Source organism: Ilyonectria robusta (assembly GCF_021365365.1).
Source record: "Ilyonectria robusta strain PMI_751 chromosome Unknown BGZ61scaffold_58, whole genome shotgun sequence".
NCBI classification, from domain to species: Eukaryota; Fungi; Ascomycota; class Sordariomycetes; order Hypocreales; family Nectriaceae; genus Ilyonectria; species Ilyonectria robusta.
Genome location: NW_025764492.1, coordinates 110,029 through 122,429, shown reverse-complemented (window position 1 = coordinate 122,429; position 12,401 = coordinate 110,029). Strand labels below are relative to the sequence as shown.

Below are 12,401 nucleotides of genomic sequence, written 5' to 3'. Positions count from 1 at the left end.
GTTCAGTCCAGGTTCGTCACTCAATAACAGTGCCCAGTAACAGAACAGAATGCTCAGATCTCGGCAAGTAGCAAATCGCATTAAGCTGACTAATATAGTACTAATATGTTCTCACCAAAGACTTGTAGCCCTTCAACTGTGTTTCTGCCTCGACCCAGTTGCCATGGATCTGGTTCTTGGTCCGAAACGGTAGCTGTATAACAGCAACCGGCTTAGTGAAGTCCTTGGTGTCTATCACAACCAAATCACTCCGATTCACGTCAATTCTCTGCACCATTCCCATGACCCATCCATCACCCTCCGGAGCGTCCTTCGATCGCGGAATGAAGATCGGCTCTTCAGTAGTGCTGTGATAACCAGGATCAAAGAAGGTGTTCCTACCGCTCTTCTTTTCGATCATCACATAGCCGTTCAAACACAGGGGCACGATGGGCGGTAGGGCACTCGTTCTATCAGGAACAAGTACAGGAGAAAAGATGCGGTCGTAAGGGCGAGTCAGGAATCTTTCGTCCACGCGGGCTAGCTCGCTGGGGAGATCAAGGATGACTTTAGGCTCTTCGACTTGGGTCCCGCTGGGTTTGTTGAGATCGATTTCCCATCGCACGTAGTCCGCCTTTGTGTTGCTCATGTATTGCTGGCTATTCGGGGGTTCGAATACGGGGAGGATGTTATAACAGACGCGGGAGCTTTCGAAGAAAAGTATCCCATTGTCCTCTTCCCAAGCCGATGCTGTGTGCATCACGACGGCATTTTGCCAGTGATAAACACGGGACTCTCCCGTCTTCCAGCCGGATGGAAGATCATCTGGCCTTCTTGGCACAACAACAAAGGTAGCAGGGCGGTCGTAGTTATACTGCCAGTGTTGACCACCCGCCTTGATCCGTTCCAGGTCAGCCTCGAAGGGCCAAAGGACGAGAATAATAAAGTTCTTGGTAATGGCGCAGTCGTGAATAAAACCACACCAAGGTGCTTTGATCCATTGCTCATGATGTTTCTTTCCGTCTTTATCCAAGGAGTAAATAACGATATCATCAGTTGCGAGGCCTTTCGCTTCATATCCGAAACAGACAAGCTCCTCAGTAAACGGGTCAACCTTTGGGTGTGCAGTGAAGGTCTCTCCAGGACTCCGGAATGGGTCGTATTCGATGGTATCGAGGGTATCTGGGTGCACCTCGTATGGCTGGGCCACTTCCTTTAGAGCGAGAAGCTTCCCAGCCCAGAAGACGAGATTGGTATTCGCCGTTGAGGCTATTGCTGCGCGGACGCATGGGTGGTGAGAGAAGGGGCTGCGGTACAGGCCGAAGAGCCTATTGTTCTCTTTGCGCTCCAGCTTGAGGCGTTCAGTTTCGACATATTTGGTCTTCATATCGACGGATCCATTGTGAATGCGAAAAGCACAAACATTACCATCGCCTTCGATAGGTGGGTTGCCTGGTTGGAGAGGGAAGAAAGGGTCTACCATGATGCGATAGAATGTACCATCGATCTCTTTGGGTATCTCACCAAAGACGACCAGGTTGGCTACCTCGCCCTCAAAGCGGCCTGGGACGCCATTCTCCAGAGGGTTTAGGCAATGCGACCATGTCGAAGGCAAGCCAAAGAAGTTGTCTTGGCTATTGTGGGTGGGTAGTTCTTGGCTCATGTTGAAAATTCCTGAAAGTAACGAGTCTGACGAATTGAATCTTGATCGCAATCCTGCAACGGCGGTTCGTATTTCTTTGCTTATATGCGATAGAGTGCTTGAGTCAACCTGGAATAGTTCAAGGATAGATGACTCGACGTCGGGTCGGTATGGTGGTTATAAATAACTTAATGTTAGATTGATACCGTCTGCCGTTGCTTCTTGCCGAGCTCGCACCACTCAATGCCGGAGAAATAGACCACCTTTCTTGGTAGCCAGGGTCAAGGGGGAGCGGGGACATGAAACGTTGGAAAAAAGTACTCATGAGACGTCGGCAGGAGCATCGGCAAGAATGGCAAGGAGAGTGACAAGCACATCTCTGAAGCCCTTGACAGAATGTGTGATCTACGGTGTCGGGAGCTCATCCGCTGATTGTGGAAAAGAATCAGAGTCTTACACTTAAGGTCATCCTCATTGGCTGAAACACCGCCGTTTTCATCTCGGAATCCGCCGGGGTTCACCCCGCATTTCGGGACTGATGCCGGCCGGAAACTAGTGCGGGATCTCAACCCGCTATTCTTACACGTCTTCCTATTCGTAGAGTCCAAATATGGATGGTGGTTCGGCGGGGCTTAGTAGCAAGGAGTGCACATACCATTCGTCCATACGTTATGGATGAAACGGACACTTAACATCCCACACTGGTTTGCGATCACCCGATTCGTCCCCAAGTTTCCCCGCGTCGTCGGCATGCCGACCAACATGAGGTGGAGACAGAACAGCCGGTAGCCCTACCATGCGGGATGGAAATGCGAGACTCTCGGTCAGGCTCCTTTGTAGGCTTGTACAGGTTTTGTTCCATAGTCAAGCACTACCACGCTCGGCACTGGTGGTCATGGACTAGTACCATTTCAACTCGCTAATGTTGTGACTTTTCTTTCATTCAGGCGTTAGACGTTTGCATGGAACTGCCTTCCTCAACCATATAAAATCCCTGTCTTCGTTGGCTTCTCGGAAGAGTTTCTTGCCATCCCAGTCTACACCTATCATCTCGCTGTTTCATCTCAAGCACACGAAGCCGCTATTATATCCCTCTTGTCCTTGCTGATTCCTCCACTACTTTATTATTACCATTTAATACAGACATCCTGCAATCATGTCTAACGCTGCCGTTCTGGCTGATGTTGAGAGGATCTGGAAGGAGCAGTTAACCGACCAGCCGAAGCAGACACCCGAACAAATTAAGGCAGCCAAGGCTGTTCTTGAGCTATTCGAGGCGACCTTCACTTATAACGACTACAACGTTACCCGTCGCCTTGTCTCAAAGGACTATAAACAGCATAATCAAACCGTCGGAACCGGCCAGGAGTCCATCCTCGAGTTTGCAAGGCGGGAGTGCGCGGATCCGGCTACGCGGCCACTTTTCACCTATAAGCGTATCTTAGTGGATGGCCAGTACGTTATTGTTCACCTCTACGTCAACCAGCGCAATGGAGGCGAGGATCTTAAGGTTATTGAGATCTTCCGCTATGAAGATGGCGTATTTACTGAGCATTGGGATGTCATGGCCCCAATCCCCCCTGAGTCTGAAACTTCCAACAGCGCCTTCTGAGCCATTGGGGGATGTGGGTTGGATACACATCTGTTATGGAGGGCGGAAGAGTTCGCTTCACAGTGGCCGAGTGAGGTTGTGTCGATAGAAGTGCATTAAGAATATGAATATCAAAGGAACAGTGTCATCTTCAGGGTGACCTCATTGCGGCCAATATATCCCTCTCTATATTCCCCTCTTTCAACCCAGCAATAAGTTTAGTCCAAAAGACTAGCGCTAGAACTCTCATTGAGCTCGAAAATCAACTAATTCTATGACTTCGAATCCCTATTATGTGACAATAAAGTGCTATCATAACCGACGACGTTCAGTGCACTACTTCAGATGACAGTTCATTGTGGAACCGAGCGGGAGGCCAGAGAGGATACACCATGCCCAGCTCCCGTGTTCATTCAATCAGTCATGAATCTTGGAATCTTCCAGCTCATAGATTTTATCGCCGCGTCAAAACTCTCCCAATGATTGTTTTCGGTGTTCCCATTGCGAGTCTACAGCCGCTCGAGTTCAGACTACTGGAACTCCTGGTGCGCACACGGCGTAGGGGGACTGGAAAGCCAAGAGAGGAATGGCAAACGGGACCCAATAGAGCCACGGGTCCGTACACTCACGGGTCCTCTATTAGTCAGCATAACCCTAACCCTCTGCCTTGCTGCCTTTTCCGTCTCCCTTCTGCTTCACCGCCTGATACTTCATCATATCTATCCTTACTTACTACTATTAACAAAATGAACTCTCTTCCTCCTCAACAGTGGTATTCATCACAAGAAGATCTTATTCTAGATCTCAATATCTGGGCAGCAATCGGAGGCTATAAATTTATAACCAGAAGATCAACTACAGAAAGGTCTGGTCGACTTACGGTTACCTACGCATGCAATCGATTTCGCACTGGCTGCCAATTTTCAATAGTAGCCAAGGAAGAATGGAGTGGAAATTGGCTTCTTAAACATCGAACCGAAGCTCGATTTTGTCAACACAATCATGAGCCCCAAGGCAAACCACAAGACAAGCGACAAGACGAACCACAAGACGAACCACAAGACGAGCCTCAAGCCAGGCCGCAAAACAAGCGACAAGACAAGGGGCAAGATGAGCCACAAGATGAGCCGCAAGATAAGCCAGCAAAAAGACTACCTACATGTAGCAAATGTCATATAGTAGGCCATAGAAGAGGTGCAAAATCTTGCCCATTAAAATACAGAAGCAGCCCTTGATAGTTGTGATGGAGTGGTTATAGGCGGTCAGCGGTGAGGCGAGAATATTACAGTGGGTGTTGCTGACTAAGCGTAGGGACCCGTGGCTGTACGGACCCGTGGCTCTATTGGGTCCCATGGCAAACATGTCGATGACTAAGTCTACCTAGCCTAGTTTCCCAAACGCTCGAAACATTTGACAAATAGCCTCCGATATTTGAATATGAGCGCCACTCCCAGTGAACTTCGTGCTTAACAAATCAACAATGGCCTGGATGAAACAATGAGTGGTGTCTGGATCGGCACACAAGGGAACCACATCGCTTTCGGGGACGATTCCACTCAACTGATGTGCCATACTAATAGAAATAACAGGAACAGAACCGCCAAGGTTGATCCATTTTTGTGTTGCTAAGGACTCACACCCATCCACATGCACGCCACGAGAGAGGTGTCCCAGATCAGGGCTTCCATGTAGCGTTTGGCTATGCGGCATGGTGTCAGCATGGCTGGGATTCACTGCCTGAAGAGTGACCTCTTGGCAGAAGCCCCGATATGTCCAGAGACAAAGCGCAGCTTGATACACCGCGACAGCTAGGAAATCCTCTAGCTCAGAGTCCTCGACCAGTCTGATGAAGCGTATGACCTGACCAGCGTGCCAAACGGCTTTTCTCCCAGCTCGGCTCCCTGTCCACTCCTGTAGAGCGCTGGAAGAGTCGGAAGAGGCGTCCTTATCGTTATTGTGCAAGAGCATTTCCATCTTATCAAGCGGTGTGATGGATCTCATGGACGTAAGCTCGAGCAAAACTGCCACCGGGGCCGACTGCTTCAGGGCACCGATGTCCCACATGGATCGTGTCCCATATATCAGTCTTAGAATGTGCCGTTCTTGATTTGATGGCGTTTCTGAGCCAATCGCCAACATGATTTCCGCAGACATCGCACCTTCCAAAGCGCGACGGTGACTGTAAGCGTCATGTATCATGTTCATAGTGCTATAAAGGACGGCGTTGAATGCGAGTTCGCGGTCTAGGGATGACGGGAATTCCTGAAAGATCGATGGCCGTTGGAGGCAGTCAAGGAGGGTGATGATGTTTTTGGCACTGCTAGCTCCAACGTTTCCCACCCGTAAGAGGTACAAGTCTCTCCACTGGGCAGCGCTGGGTGCATGCCAGAGGTCTTTCGTCGCAGGAATCGGAGTGCAAATCTCAGTGAAAGAGAGGGCCGAGCTCGTAGACTTGAGGGAAGCTTCATGCGTGCAAAATGCAAAGAGGCGATACACGACCCTATAGCCCAGCAATTAGTCCTCGTGTATTAAGTAGAATGCCCGATCCAAATTGGGTGTTGCGTCGTTGGTGTACGTACCTCTTGAACGATTCTTCCTCAACCCATTTTCTCCATTTCATTTCCAGGGCGTTGGGGGTGTCCTCGAACGAAGGAGCCTCCACCTCCTCGTAAGCCGCTTTTTTGAAGCGGTAGCCCTGCCGTACCATCTTCAAGCCAATCTCATTAGCACATATGAACTACGTTTGGTGGGTCGGGGTCCTCGTTTGCGGTCCCTCTTACATACATTTACAATCAGACCAACAAACGAGCTGGCCATGTCACGGCGCCGCGCATCGCCGCTCGACAGGCCGACACTGACTTGCAGGACAAAGGCCTGCATGTTCGCCAGCTGAAGAATCCGATTCATAGTCCGATTGCACTGCGAGCGTAGCCATTAGCCGATGTGGTACAACTTCGGAACGACGATGTCTCGTCATCGAATCCGTCAGTGTGCAACTCACCTCTCGAGCGATCTGAAGGCGTACTACTTCCATCAAGGCCAGGCCAAATTTGCGAGCTCTCGGATTTTTTGACCGTGCTGCGCCTGCAGCAATACACCCTGTCACAAGAACAAGGTCATTGAATGACGGACGGAAGGTTGGGATGTGAATGAAGGGAATTGATTCCGCCCTGTGTAGGGTTAGGAAGAACCTGAGCAGTTTGTCCAAGACGTCCAGGGCAGGAAAAGTCCTCCGGGAAGAAAGATTAGCGCCGGACCGTTCCTGGGAAATATTTTGAGTCATAAGTAGGATTTGATCGCGGGTGTCTTCGGTGAGACGCTCCCATAGGATGGTATTGTCGTAGACACCGAGAATATCATCAGCGCGCAGTTTTTCGTGTGGACGTACGAATAAGCTCAGCTCGTCGGCGAGAAGGTAATCCGTATCGTCGGGCCTCCAGGATCCAAGCGACAGATTGAAGGTGCGTTTTACCTCCGCCGTCACCTCGGAGACATTGATGAAGACACTCTTGGGAAGGACTTCAGGTACCGGGCCGGAACCGCGGGCTTCTGTTCCTAATTCTTGGAAGTTCAGGTCGAGCAGGGTCTCGGAACTCAAGGGCTCAGTTTGAGGAGGAGGGATGGAGTTCCATATGTTAAATAGATCGTTGGCATGTAACCATGGTGCCGAACTCGAAGAGGTCGGGGCCAGAGGGCGAAAGCAGTCGGATACGTCAGAATGGACGGTTCCTTGCGCCCAGTCCGGCAATAAACATGATTTACATGTCGGTGTGAAGTTCAATGAGCCCTGCTCGTTTACATGCTGCGGGAGAGCCTTTGTCCCCGTTCCAGGAGGCGGTGTCTTGCGCGCACTCCGAGATTGGGGCGGCTGCGACGATACCTCAACAATGAGAGAGTCCGCCTCTAGCGACGGCAGACGGCTAGGGGGAGAGCGAACGCATTTGATCTGCCTCTGTTCGCATCGTCGACATGTTTTGAGATTGTCGCACTTGACCTTGGACACTGCGCAGCCTTGGCATGCTTGGGATGCCCGAGCTGATGTGGATAGATAACGTCGTCGCTTGGAGGGCGGAACATGGCGACTTCCCACGTGACTAAGATCCATTTACGTCCCGTCCTGTATGAGAGTGAAACCTGTATCCTGAAGCGGCTGGTGCCAAAGCTGATAAAGAAAGCGGCGTTCACACGCAAAGGCGACAAATGCATGCGTGCTAAGCTTGGCGGAGTTTGAGGTTTGGCATGCCGTACTGTAAGAAAGCTAAATCTTTCTTAGTAAAAATAGTTTCAGTGCCGCCGAAGTCAAAGTCGACGTGGCAGTTTGTATTTATAATGTGGAAGATCGCTGCTGGTAATTCTCGTGGAATGGAACGGATATTGTTTCTCCCGGGAGCACAGACCCTTTCGGGGATATTGCCCAATTAAAATGCAAGGCTAAAAGGTACATCATTCTCCGCCTAGTTATCCCATGCCACTTGTCCCAGCAATTTTCAAGTTACATGGGCTTGCATGTTATTATGTTGATAAAGTGGAGTCCCGTCGAAGTTGGTCCTTGGCCTGCCAAAGTCAAAGAAATTGTACTTGGAGGAGAATATTGCAGCCCAGATCGTCGAGATCTCAGAGTCGCACGATAATCGGAAACGTGAAAAGATTGGTTCGCCTCAGGCTAACAGCCCTGGAGCAGGAAGTGCGAACTTCAGGGCCAACGGAGATGACACCACTACCCGCAGAGTCGATGAATAGCAGATTTCCACAGATAGCCAGAGCCTTCTAGTATTATAAAAAGAAGCGTCCGATTCTATGGAGGCCTGTCCGTTTCTCACAGTCGGCCATTTGTTTACTTACCACAGTTCAACTTGGCTGTGTGTAGGTATTGCAAGCATGCTGTTTTGGCCAAAGAGGTAAAAAGCCATTTGCTTTCCAATCACCGCCACCGCTAGAATTTCACAGGAGAGCAACGACTTTCTATTGACTTTCGGATTTTTAAACTCCCGAACATTCTGAAGGACCAGGACGATCTGAAAACCTTTCGACCACTAGCACCGATGCCACGGTTATTCTATTCATCGAGCCGCGAAAGAAAGATGGGTTTGCATGCCAGCAGTGCCTATATGTGACTCAGCAATTGCGCAACATACAGAAGCATTTGTCGGGAAGAGCACCGACAGGTAGAAGTAGTTTTCCTAAACTCTTAGTGTCCCCATGATTGTCCTATACGCTTGTCTTGCCACTCTCCAGCCCGTCAATGAGCTTAGGAAGAAGTACGTTATTATACAACCACAGATGAGTCTGGAGCCGGACACTCCAAGCACCACCAGTCCACCATGTCGATCGCAGACTCTGCAAGGCATATAGATCCTGGATGAAACCAGCCCTAAGCTCGTCGGCAGAGGCCCACGGGTAGATAGGGCCATGAACCGCAAAGTCGACAAACTCCAGCTTAGTAGACTTTGGGTTCTCAAGAGTACCGGCCTTGATAATCCGATCAAAATCATCCTGCACCAGCTTCTTGGCACGACGCGCGCTGAGAGTCTCGTTGCCAACGACTATGTGGCGGAAGATATCCGTTGTTTCAGTGCCAGCCCAGTTAAAATAGGTTGTAAAGGACGGCTGAGGAAAGGCCAAATAGTTGTTGGGCGCAGCGGTTGCGGGTAGGTTAACCAGTGACTCGCCCTTAGGCAGGGCGGAGTTGGCAACAATACCAACATAGAGATTCACGTAGCTATATTTATTGAAGACTTCGACTTCTCTGTGATCAAGATCGAAGGGGGCCAGATTCGAAGGCGTAGGCTCAATGGCGAGAAGTAGTCGCTTGGCCTTAATTAGAGTGCGCTTACCACTGGCATTTTCGACAGTGATAGTAACACCCTCAGTGGAACGCTTAGACTTAGTGACCCTGGACGAGTATAGAACATCATCAGCCAGCAAGTCGGCAATGGCATCATAAAGTTCTTGGTTACGGCCTGACGCGGGAACCAATGTCTTGAGCTCACCAAGGTACGACCGGGCCATATCGCCGCCAAAGGCCTGCATAACCCAAATAGTAAGCGCTTTTGAGGTATCTCCAAGACCAGTAACTGTGAATATGGATGGAACAACAGCCTCAATCTCATACTTCTTGGCGAAGTCGCCGAAAGGAAGCAGAAGATCCTCCGGAATATCGTTGGGAGCCGGGAAATTCCAGTAGCCAGGCACAAGCAGGTCCTCGTATTGAGCGCAGATCTTGGCGTACTTTTCCAGAGCAGCCGTAATGTCCTCGCTGGCTGGGTCGGTGTAATTAACTCTGTTGCCGGTTGTGAAGTCGACGTAGCGGTTCGTGACAGGAGTGCGACTGGGTTCCTTGGTCTGAACGCCAAGACGAGCGAAAAAATCTGCCGCGCCCTCGATATCCAAAAATACTTGAACGCCGAAATCGTAATAATTTCCAGACGGGGCTGAGTATGTGTTGACGTGGCCTCCCTAGATGAATGGTGGTCAGTGCAAATGCTTCCCTCGAGATGCCTCAGTGGACTCACCAGAGTAGCTTCCTTCTCAATCACGACGATTGTCTTCCCGAAATCTTCGCGCAGGCGAACTGCTGCGTGAGAGCCAGAAGCGCCTCCGCCAATGATGATGACATCCTTTTCCAAGGTGACCTGGTCGTGATTGGCGGCAGTGGCAACAACTGTGGATGCCATGGCCAATGCACTGCCCATCAAAGATTTGACGAGCAACATGATGATCGATGGTGTAGAACGACGTGACTCGGGTCTTGGATGAGTTGAAGTTGAGAGGATGGCAAGCCGTTGGAGCAATGGAAGATGGAAGGTGGCAGAAGCAGCTTTGGCATATTAAATATACAGTCTGATTAAAAGTGCCTCCCTTTTGAGTAAAAAGTGCCCCCTTAGTGGCTGGTGTGATGTAGGGAACGCGACCTAGCTGTATGTCCAACCCCTTATTCCAGCTCCCGCTTATGAACGCACCACCCCGGTCACGACCAACTCAGCAGATTGAGGCTTCTCGGTATAGTCACAAAGCGAGCTGGTTAGGTGATGAAGCCCATCAATTGAGCGGGATCGGTGGCTCCAAGAGACAACGTCGTGGCCGAAAGATCCCGACGGATGTCCCGGCGGAGTTCTCAACAGCAGGAGCCTGCTGGAAACACTGTGAAGCATGTTACAAATCCATAGCAGCTTTCAAGCACTGTTCCCAGGTATTGTTCGGTGGGATGTGGGATAAAGGGAAGGGGCTTGTATAAAATACTTCGAACACCCGTTAAGTTGCCAAGGCAAGGGACTTAATGGCTGAATATCCAGCCCGAAGGGTAAATACCGTATACCTGCTATTAAACTCTCCTGGGGGAACCCCCTAGAAGCCCCCTTTCGACTGCAGCGGTAACCAGCTGTTAAACCACTTCAAACCTGTAGTCAGGGAGTTGACTGATAGACATAGGGGTCCCTCTACCACTTCCTGACAGGCCCAATCAACTATGTACTGTATATCGAATTTCCCCTTTCCCTGTAGCTTATAGGAAAACGCCATTTAGTCAATGTAGCGTGGTGGATACGGCGGATCAGTCAGCTGTTGAGTCTGACGGCGTTGTTGGTCAGCAAGGCGCATCTTCATCCCTGCCTTATAGTTAGCCACAAACGCAGTACGTAGGAAACGCAGGCGTATAAACCTTCCGTGGGCGTGTGGTTATAGAGGCTCTGACGGTCGAAAGGCGCCTCAAGGAGTAGGCCTTGCAGCGAGGTAACTCGTGAGACGGCAACATAACTAATACCGGCCTGGAAGTCGCGTGTAGCGAGGTCAGTAACTATCTGATCCTTCGTTAGGCTCTGGAATTTGTGAACAGTAATAGCAAATGCCACGATCAGGGGAAACTGCGTGCGAGCGCAGGTCTCGTTGCCCACTAGGAAATCACGCGTGACTGGAAGGATGGGTACGATTTTCCTGCCCTCGTTAGTTGTTAGATACGGCGGTCCATCGTAGCTATCGAAATCCACCATAATAACGGCTGGGGGGTCTTCCCGTGGTTTGGCGCCTGCATTCCAGGCGATATCGTATACAGTACCCTGGGCGCCGTTAACTAGGCCAACTGGCTGCCATAGATTAGTCGTGAGCATTACCCTGGCGCCCTTAGCAGCAGGGAACTTGTTGGATAGATTGCCAGCGTTGTCGCTTGGCGCCTGCCCCGCGCCGTTGCCCTGATTCTTTGCCTCCACCTGTATTGCCGGGGCGTTGAGGTGTACCATATGCTCGTAATTGTATTCGTTGACGCGGGCTTTTGTAGAATACACCCGCAAAGCGGCCCTGAATCTGTCAACCTCGCTCTGTGTTAGCTTGGCCTGTACCCGATTGCTAAGGAGGTTCCAGGACGGTATAGATAACTTAACTTCACGCAGTTCTTGCAAGGCCTGACGGAACCGGGCCTGATCGTCCCCAGCCTGGCGCTGTACCGTCGTCAGGAAGACGGTGCGGTCAAATAGCCGGTAGGCCACTTGCCCTCTCCTTTCCAACGAAGACAGTCTGGTGCTAATCGAATACAGGGGCTTTTGCCGGACCGGTGGTAACTGGAAGAAATCGCCCACAAGCAAGACGCTCACACCACCAAAGAACTCGAGGCTACGTTGTGGAAAGGCTTGCCGCAGGCGGGAATCGATCCGCGCCAGCTGCTCAAGCCCTAGCATGCTCTTTTCATCGATAACGAGGTATTTGACGTGCCGTAGGCGGGACTGAAGGGCGGCTGCATCGGCTGGGGGAAGGTCGGTAAAAGCACCACCTACAGGGAGACGTAGCAACGAATGTATCGTGCTGCCCTGTATCTGGTTACTCGCAACGCCTGTCGGCGCTACGCGGCAAATAGGGCTAGGATTCGGTAGGGCAGCCGCCTGAAGATGGGAGGAAAGCACCTTGATAAGGAAGGACTTGCCTGTACCACCACCACCGTCAACATGGAGAAGGATTTGAGTAGGATTTTGCGCCTGGAAGTGGCCCATGAAAGTGTCGTACACGAGCCGTTGTTGTGCGTTAAGCTGGTCACGCCAGTGAGGGCCAAGAACCTCCACATTGTTGGCGATAGGGTGGCTAGCGATAAGGTCTTTCCAGTAGCTGTCTCGAAATTCCGGATAAGTGCCCACATGCCGTGTCCAGTCGTAATTGACGTCGATGTCGCGGCGGCCAAGTAGGTCAAGATCTTCCTGGGTAAGGGGG

At 50.9% G+C, this 12,401-nt stretch overlaps 4 protein-coding genes across 4 annotated transcripts; 1 reads left to right on the top strand and 3 right to left on the bottom strand.

The window, feature by feature from the left end:
* Positions 1–100: 100 nt before the first annotated feature.
* On the bottom strand, positions 101–1,642 carry BGZ61DRAFT_373282 (carotenoid oxygenase; the record flags this gene model as incomplete). Its single annotated transcript, XM_046242240.1, has 1 exon — positions 101–1,642. One exon carries the CDS (start codon positions 1,640–1,642, stop codon positions 101–103), a length of 1,542 nt encoding a protein of 513 aa, XP_046094499.1.
* Positions 1,643–2,777: 1,135 nt separating this feature from the next.
* On the top strand, positions 2,778–3,233 carry BGZ61DRAFT_486926 (uncharacterized protein; the record flags this gene model as incomplete). The annotated part of the gene is made up of 1 exon (XM_046249908.1): positions 2,778–3,233. One exon carries the CDS (start codon positions 2,778–2,780, stop codon positions 3,231–3,233), a length of 456 nt encoding a protein of 151 aa, XP_046094498.1.
* Positions 3,234–4,887: 1,654 nt separating this feature from the next.
* BGZ61DRAFT_541306 (uncharacterized protein) lies at positions 4,888–7,317 on the bottom strand (the record flags this gene model as incomplete). Its single annotated transcript, XM_046255030.1, has 5 exons — positions 4,888–4,911; positions 4,962–5,712; positions 5,792–5,919; positions 5,997–6,131; positions 6,214–7,317. The coding sequence occupies 5 exons, from the start codon at positions 7,315–7,317 to the stop codon at positions 4,888–4,890; spliced, it is 2,142 nt and encodes a 713-aa protein (XP_046094497.1).
* Positions 7,318–8,420: 1,103 nt separating this feature from the next.
* On the bottom strand, positions 8,421–9,925 carry BGZ61DRAFT_373301 (uncharacterized protein; the record flags this gene model as incomplete). The annotated part of the gene is made up of 2 exons (XM_046242242.1): positions 8,421–9,668; positions 9,725–9,925. The coding sequence occupies 2 exons, from the start codon at positions 9,923–9,925 to the stop codon at positions 8,421–8,423; spliced, it is 1,449 nt and encodes a 482-aa protein (XP_046094496.1).
* Positions 9,926–12,401: the final 2,476 nt, after the last annotated feature.